The sequence below is a fragment of the Equus asinus genome, chromosome 30 (assembly GCF_041296235.1).
Source record: "Equus asinus isolate D_3611 breed Donkey chromosome 30, EquAss-T2T_v2, whole genome shotgun sequence".
Lineage (NCBI taxonomy): Eukaryota > Metazoa > Chordata > Mammalia > Perissodactyla > Equidae > Equus > Equus asinus.
In genome coordinates, this window is record NC_091819.1 from 27,331,018 (window position 1) to 27,339,017 (window position 8,000).

General features: G+C 51.7%; 1 protein-coding gene across 1 annotated transcript; it reads right to left on the reverse strand.

The window, feature by feature from the left end:
- Positions 1-475: 475 nt before the first annotated feature.
- On the reverse strand, positions 476-3,382 carry MAP1LC3C (microtubule associated protein 1 light chain 3 gamma). Its single transcript, XM_070501437.1, is given in 5 exon segments — positions 476-776; positions 2,890-2,933; positions 2,936-2,988; positions 3,155-3,223; positions 3,325-3,382. Coding segments are annotated over 5 exon segments (525 nt in total).
- Positions 3,383-8,000: the final 4,618 nt, after the last annotated feature.

The window sequence follows — 8,000 nt, forward strand, 5'->3', positions numbered from 1 at the left end:
ACTAATACACGTGGAGCTTAGAATAACGCCTGGCACAGAGTAAACACTCAAATGGGTTAAGAGACTTTATATTAAGAAACAACAACTTTGGCATAAATCAGTGTGGCAGAGACACACAGAAGGAATATAAGAGGGAAGACCCAGGTGGAGTGAACGCCGTGGAAATGCACCAGGAACCTCTCTCATGACACAGGGAAGCTCCACTGGCTCCACGCAGTTCCACAGTCCGAGCTTCTCCGTGACCAGTGCGCACGGACTCCTTCTTGCCCACACAGGTGAAATCAGACTCCTCAGCGGCCTGCTGCCTCCTCCAGGAAGACACTTAAACACATCTCCAGCCCACCATGAAAACCATCGCACGACTTCACTGTTTCTTACTCAGAAAAGACGGACTATTTACAGAATTGCTGAAAGCCACCACATTTTCTCAGTGAGACTGAGAGCACAAGAGGCTTCCCTTGGTGGCTGGCGCCCATCACTGCAGACGGCCCTGCCTGGACCATCCACCACACACAGGAGGAGGCTGCCGGCTTTGGTGGAGCCATCCGAGGACGGTGTCGACACACACTGGAGAGGATGGCAGGGTCTGCCCCCAGGATGTGGCTGCCGACCCCAAGCCCCCAAACACCTCCTGGGAGGCGCAGGTCATGTACACGAAGCCGTCCTCGTCCTTGCAGTCCCTGTAGATCTCTGCCACGGTCACGCTCACGCTGGCCACACTCCTGTGGTTCACCAGCAGGTGAAAGGCTTCAGTGGCCCTGAGGACCATGGGGCTCCTGGGATGGAGGAGAGTGAGGGGGCAGGAAGGGGACTCAGCCTGCAGGGAATGGGCCCTAACCAAAGCCTCCCCTGGTTCGGCCAGTGTATATATTTTTCCCATGAGAGGCGAGCCCTGATCTCCTAAACTATCAGGGCAGTGGTGCTCCGACTCCACTGTGCTCTCTGGCTGTGGAAAGGCAGGCTCCGGTGCTCCAGCCCCAGAGCCTCGGATCCAGTCGATCTGGGAAGCAGCCCAGGAATCTGCAGGGTCATGCTGCTCAAGAAAACTGAATTGCTCCCTACTCCTTCACTGGAGATTTGAGATCCACAAGGCCTCCGAGTTGGACCAAAAGGGTGAGGCCTTCCTGCCATTAGCTAGGATTCATACCAACACAAATAAGCCAGGCAAATGAGCCCCTCTTTGCTCTGAAATTAAAAGTATTTCCCCAGAGGTACAAAGGTGATCACAACCTCTTCCAGCATCTCACTGTCAAACACCCTTGGGATGACCTTTAGAAGGGACCTACTGCCCCCAAGTGTGACCTTTCCTCTTCTTGCCATTTCTCGCCCCCTCCAGCAAGGAGCCAGAGAGCTGCAAAGTTAACTGGACATGCTTTAAATGCCGAGGTCCACCTGAGTCCTGATGCAGCCAGGAGTAGACGACAGCATGACAGCACAGACACGTAAGAAAAGGCTCGGTTCACCTGAAGCTCACTTCCACCTGCTCAGCTCTGCGAGGAGGCACCACCCATCCACTCCAGCCTCAGAGCTCTGCCGCTTCAGGCGAGCTAGGACCATGCAGCTGGACACGGGTGGCTGGAAGCTGAGCAATTCTACAACCAGATAATCCTTCCAAAATAACCCCAAAGGTTTTAGCTCTGACCATTGCATCATGGCCTTTGGGTCAAAAGTAACTGTTCTGCAACAGGAATGGGTGCAGCTGGGGATCAGTGTGCGGCCATCAGCTCTGAGGGAAACTTCCCAGACTCCGCACCTCCACCTGTGTCTTCTGCCACGCTCTCTTTGGATGAGGGTCGTGGCGTCCCCTGGGGAGCAGGCTGTGGGCAGGGACGTCCGTCTACTCTGTTCATGCTGCAAACACAGAGCCCAGAGAGCACCCAGAACACAGCTGGTGCTCCGGAAACATCATGGAGCCTCAATGTTGGAATGGGAGCACGGGGCGGGGTGGAGGAGACAGGAGGCCCGACTGCAAAGGGGAAAGAACGGCTCTCAGAACTCAAAGGGCTTGTTCTTTGGGTTTTTTGGGGAGGGGGTGAAATTAGAGAGGGAGGCGAGGTCACCTCATGTTACGCCAACATGTTGGGACCTAATCCTGACTCTCATTCTCCCTTGGCACCTCCATCCACACTGCACTAACGTAACTTCCCTGAGGAGAGGAAATCAGGATGCTCCTAAATAGCTCATTAAAAGAAGCAAAACGGAGACAAACGCAGATTTGTAATGAATTCTTGAAGAAACAAGTTGCAACAGCTACCCAACTTCCCAGGGCCAGCCCCAGCAGATTTTTCAACCCTGTGAAGAATTATCCAGAGTTATATTCACATTACTCCCAAATTATTTTTATTGAATCCATGTGTCAGGTGATACCACTTAACCTTCTTAAGCTTTTAAAATAGCTGCTTTTTCTTCACTGTGCCTTAACCCAAGGGGATTGTGTTTTGGGGACAATTTCCTTGTCCCTCTCTTAGGGTCTGAGCAGTCCAGGGAGCCTTTGCCCTTTGAAGGGTCCCCACTCCTCAGGCGCACACACACCTAAAAAAGGTACTGTGTCTCCACTGGGAAGATGCAGGCTGGGTTTTAAACACTATCAGGAGGAAAGCATCTTCTGTTTCAGAGCCAAGACTACTTTAGAAAATTCTTAGAAATGTTGGCAGCTCTTACTCTCTTTTGATTTGTTATCTGCGGGGCTCTCCCATCTGTTTGACATAGATTAAGTCTCAGAGCATCTTTTCGGGGCACTACAGAATCTAAAAGGTGAGTCACAGAGAAAATCTCTCCCTTCTCTTCTCCTGGAATGTCCCCATCATCAAAACCAAATAGACTGACAAAGCAAACAGAAAAATCCCAGGACCGCACGGCACACGCCCCCGAGGGCACCTTGTCACCTACCGGATGATGCCGAGGCACTGGGTCACGGTCAGCCCCTGAGGGCCAGGCCCAGGAACTGGGTCTTGTCCAGCACAGGCAGGAACTGCTCCGTGGTGAGCGCTCCCCCACCGCCTGTCAAGAGACTCAGCCCCTAAGAAGGTGACCGGAGCTCTTGGTATCTTAGAACCTACAACAGGGAGAGAGAGCGGGCTTTTTATTCTTCTCGTTATTTTTGTTTTTTGGGTTTTTTTCCAAAGAAAAGAGTATCCCCCTTTCCGAAAAAGACAATGAAATCTTACCGGGATCTTGTTTGGGAACTTTGCCCGGATTCCAGCAACTTCCTCTTGTCTGGTTGCTGTGAATATTTCAAGGACAGAAGCAATAAGTAAACAGCAAGAGAAATCTGTATCCTCTCGCCCTCTGTCTGTAACCCAGACGGCAGGCTGAGAGCTTCACCTGAGCTCTTCCTCTGCTCAAAAAGGCTGATGCTCGGGCTTTTCTGAGGAGTCTGCATTTTCTTCAACAGCTGTGCCTGTGCCCGAATTAAAACAAACAGAAAAATCCCACAATCAGGACCTAGCTTATCCCTCCATCTGCTTCCTAACTGCCTGCAGGAGCCTAAAGGAGACCCTTAAGTGGGGCTGTGTGACATCAGGCTTCTCCTGCCCTCCCTGGGCAGAAGGAAGTCAGATCTGAGGATGGAATGGGAACAGCCACCTGCTTGCTGGTCAGAAAAAGTCACTTTGCTCACAATTGGTTCAAGACATTTCTTTGCTGGAAAATTAGGGTTCATAATAAAATCAGTGGCCACGTAACCAAACAGCCTAGGTCTGGGCTGAGGACCCTGGAGAGGCGAAACTGCCATTTGCTAACGGCGTTTTGATACTTCTGTAATGAACCTTGAAGGAAGGCCAAGGTGGATCACCTGATGCTGAGATAGGCTGATAACTCTCGCATTAGTCCTTGCCATTTTTCACAGAAAGAAACCTATGATCAGAGAAGTTAAGGAATTTGCTCAAAGTCACACAGCTAGTAAGAGAGGCAATTGATACCTCTCTCTCAAAACCCAGATTTGGTGCAAGATAGTGCCACACCCCAGGATATTCTGTCATTTTATCTTTTCTCCAATAAAGGAGGGAAGGAAGCACAATTACCCTCAAGATCTGCCATTAGGCAATGGGAAACAGAGGCCCACGGAAGGTGAGTGATTGCCTGGGATCGAGTGACTGCTAAGAGGCAAGACACAGCTCTCCTAGGTCCCCGAGTCCAGGGCTTACCTCCAGATGCCTATGCCCACCCATGTGCACCTGTAGACTCAGAGTGAGCAGAGGCTGACGGCGCCTTCGCTGATTTCCCGGCACAGTCATTCAACAGAGGAGAGTCTTCCAATGAACAGAGTGATGCAAAGGAAGGTTTGCACATTCTCCACGTCAGCTGGGCGAATCAAAGGGACGCATGGCGGGGCTTTAGGTTAAAGATCAGGCGTGGGCAGCAGGTGACAAAATGGTGGCATCACTGAAGAGAGAAGTGGCTCTCTCTGATGCCCTTTAAAAAAGAGGGCATTGGGCCGGCCTGGTGGTGAAGCGGTTAAGTGTGCATGTTCCGCTTTGGTGGCCCCGGGTTCACTGGTTCGGATCCCGGGTGCGGACATGGCACTGCTTGGCAAGCCATGCTGTCGTAGGCATCCCACATATAAAAAAAAGTAGAGGAAGATGGGCATGGATGTTAGCTCAAGGCCAGTCTTTCTCAGCAAAAAGAGGAGGATTGGTAGCAGTTAGCTCAGGGCTAATCTTCCCCCGCCCCCCCAAAAAAGAGGGCACACGCTCACGTGCACGGGATAATAAGGAACAGGGGTGCAGTGCACTTCTGCAGTCAGCGGCTTTCACATCCACAATCTCATTTAAACGTCGCAATTGCCTGCAGGTTGGAAGGGTGGAGGCGATGCACACCTTGCAGGCCCACCTCCAGCCAGCATGCACTGAGGTGGCGGCCAACCCGGAGTGCCCAATTCCCAGAGCGAGCCCAGCATCCGGGGCCAGGCAAAGCCCTTCCAGGCCTGGCCGTCCTGGATATCACCTTAATTTCTGATCTTGAATCAGTTACTTCACTTTACTAAGTATGGTTTTCCTTTTTGCAAAATGATCATTTTTAACTAATTAAAATGGTCAGTTTTACCTAACCCAGCGTGGGTATGTGAGACTCCACTGAACTGATTTACGGAAAGCAGCTAGCCCAGTACCTGCACCAAATCAGATGCTCAGTGTCTGTGTGCCCCCACCATGCCTCCCCGAAGCCCCCACAACCCCAGGAGAGTGTGCGAGCATTCAGATCTGAAGGCGGAAGGCCAGCGCCCCGGCTCGGCACAGGTGCAGCGTGTGGTCCATCATTGTTAGGGCTTTGAGAGGCTTCCTCCCCGCCCTGCACCGGGCTTCTCAGCTGGCACGTGGGATTGCTGTCTCGGCCAGGCCTACCTCTCAGGATATAACGGGGGTGAAGGGGAAAATAGAACAATGGACCTGGGAAAAAAGGAAAATGTGGCAGCACTTATGGAATGTATCATCATTCAGCAGAGCAATGGTCCAGACTGTTTTTCTTTTATTGAAAAGTGTCTTTTTTGAGGGGAACAGGGTGTCTGTGGGTGCCGTGTGGCCCCACCATGCTCCTCCAGCCCAGGGGCGGGACCTAATCGGCCAGGAGGTGACCAAACCCACATAATGTCATGCTACATGGATGGTGGGGAAGGAGGCAGGAACAGCCCTGTGGAAGTGGCTAGAGCAAGAGTGCCCCGGCTTACGCAGAGTCCTGCCTGCTGATATATTAATAAACAAAACCCAGCTTTGCTCACGATGTGCAGTGGGAAACACGATGCTTCTTAGAACCACGCCTGTCCTGCAGACACAGCCCGGGAAACACGAGCTGCTGAGGTCACTGTGATTCCCACCAGCCTACCCTCTCACCCGCCACCCTCCCCGGGCCCTCCCTCTGCCTTCTCCGACCCGCATCCTGGGCAGGCGGGAGGTGAGAGGACACTCTGAGTCTCCGTACCAGAGAAAGCGAGCTGGTTTTTAAAGGAAGAGGTGGCAGAGAGTGGGATGCTGGCAGGTGGGATCAGGGAGGATTTCTTTCTTTCCGACTGTAAACATGCCTATGGCTCCCCTTCTTAAAATAATAACCAGTCGGCCTTCCCCGGACTCTGCCAGACACGTGACCGTCACGGGAAGAACAACTCTGGAATGTTCTCAATCTTGCTTACTAGTAAGTACCTAACTTTTTTGAGCCTCATGTTATTCATGAGCAACATGAGCACGCTTTCACTCATCTCGTAGAGTTGGGTGAAGATTAAATGTGGGGACCTGCGTGACGTACCCTTATCCACGGGGTGACACAGTACGAGTTCTCCCATGCTACTCAGGTCCTGTGTCACTACAAGCCCAGCCCACTCTGCTCACACTTCCTGAGCCTTCGGCGAGGCTTGTGCAAGCTCACTCTTTCCACTGAGCTCACCGCCCATCCCTCCTCAGCCCCTGCAGTCTGGAGCCTGTCCCGACACTGGCACGCTCTTGGGAGGTCGGCAGCAAGATATACAAGTGCCTCCTTCCAGTCCTGATCTTGTTTGATCTTTGATCCTCCAGCAGGTGGAATTGCTGTGCATTTGCTCCTTCCGAAAACTCCCCTCTTTGGGATTCCAGGATACCACCCACTTTCTTGGAATTCTTCCCTTTCTCCCTCCTTCCCCAGCTGCGTCTCCCTCGTTTGCAGAGCCAGCTCCCCTTAGGGCCCTGAGGAGATCAGTGGAATATCCGCTTATCCATAATAAACTCACATTTATTTATGTGAATAGAAACGTTCACAAGGCTTCTCCCTACTTCCTGACCCGGAGTAGTCTGTAGGTTGCTTGGTTGCACGCGATCCTATGTAAAAGCAGCATCCTTGCCTTGCACAGGCAGCTTTCAGATCAGTCCCCCATCACCATTCTTTGAAGCCCCCCGCTGCCCCAAGCCCTTGCCGCATGCAAAGTTTAGAGCCACTGCTGTCCCTTGATCTTGGCATCTCCCCAGGCCCACGCCAGTCTTCTTCCTGTTCTATATGCTTTCTGGATGATTTTAGCCATTCCTGAGTTTTCTAAGGTGACTCAGTTTCTCCAATGTGATTAAAAATAGGCCTGTCCCTTGGCAAATGTGGCTGTTTGGGGCTCAGAGAGTGACCAGGACAGACACATTTTGCTCCAGTCCTGTCCTATTGTGGCTGCCGTCATTCACCCTTCATGGCTACAAGCTCTGAGGCCAGTGGGAAACAGGTGCAGAAAGTTTCACCATATGGAAGTAAAATGTGCACGTCTAAAAGAAGAGGCTGCTGCGGGCTGGAGAGCAGAGCAGGAGGAAGTCTTCATCAGTGAGTCCATTTCAGGGGCCGGCCCAGTGGCGCACTGGTTAAGTTCACACGTTCTGCTTTGGTGGCCCTAGGTTTGCCAGTTCGGATCCTGGGTGCGGACCTACATACTGCTTATCAAGCCATGCTGTGGCAGGCATCCCACATATAAAGTAGAGGAAGATGAGCATGGATGTTAGCTCAGGGCCAGTCTTCCTCAACAAAGAGAGGAGGATTGGTGGCAGATGTTAGCTCAGGGCTAATCTTCCTCAAAAAATCAAAATAAAAAAATTAATTTAAAAAACAATGAGTTCATTCCAGAGAGGAGAGAGCTTCTCGAGGCTTCCGCAGAATGTCACCTGACTCCTCCAGTAAACTTTGCCTGGACGCCGTGATTCACAGAAGGCAGCATGCGAGATGGGAGATGTGACAGAGGGGGATGCCTGCTACTGCAGAAGGACCTGGGGCTTCCCATCCTAGATATGACTCAGTCAGGATGGGAAGGCAGTGCTCACCATCTCAAGGTAGAAAGCAGAAATTCAAACTTTATTTCATTTTATGTTTTCCTTCTACCATCAAGTGCGCCTGCCTTTTTCAGTGAGGAAGATTGGCTCTGAGCTAACATCTGTTGACGATCTTCCTCTTTTTTTCCCCTTGTCCTTCCCAAAGGCCCAGCACATAGCTGTATATCCTAGTTGTGAGTCCTTCTAGTTCTTCTGTGTGGGACGCCACCACAGCATGGCTTGATGAGTGATGTGGAGGTC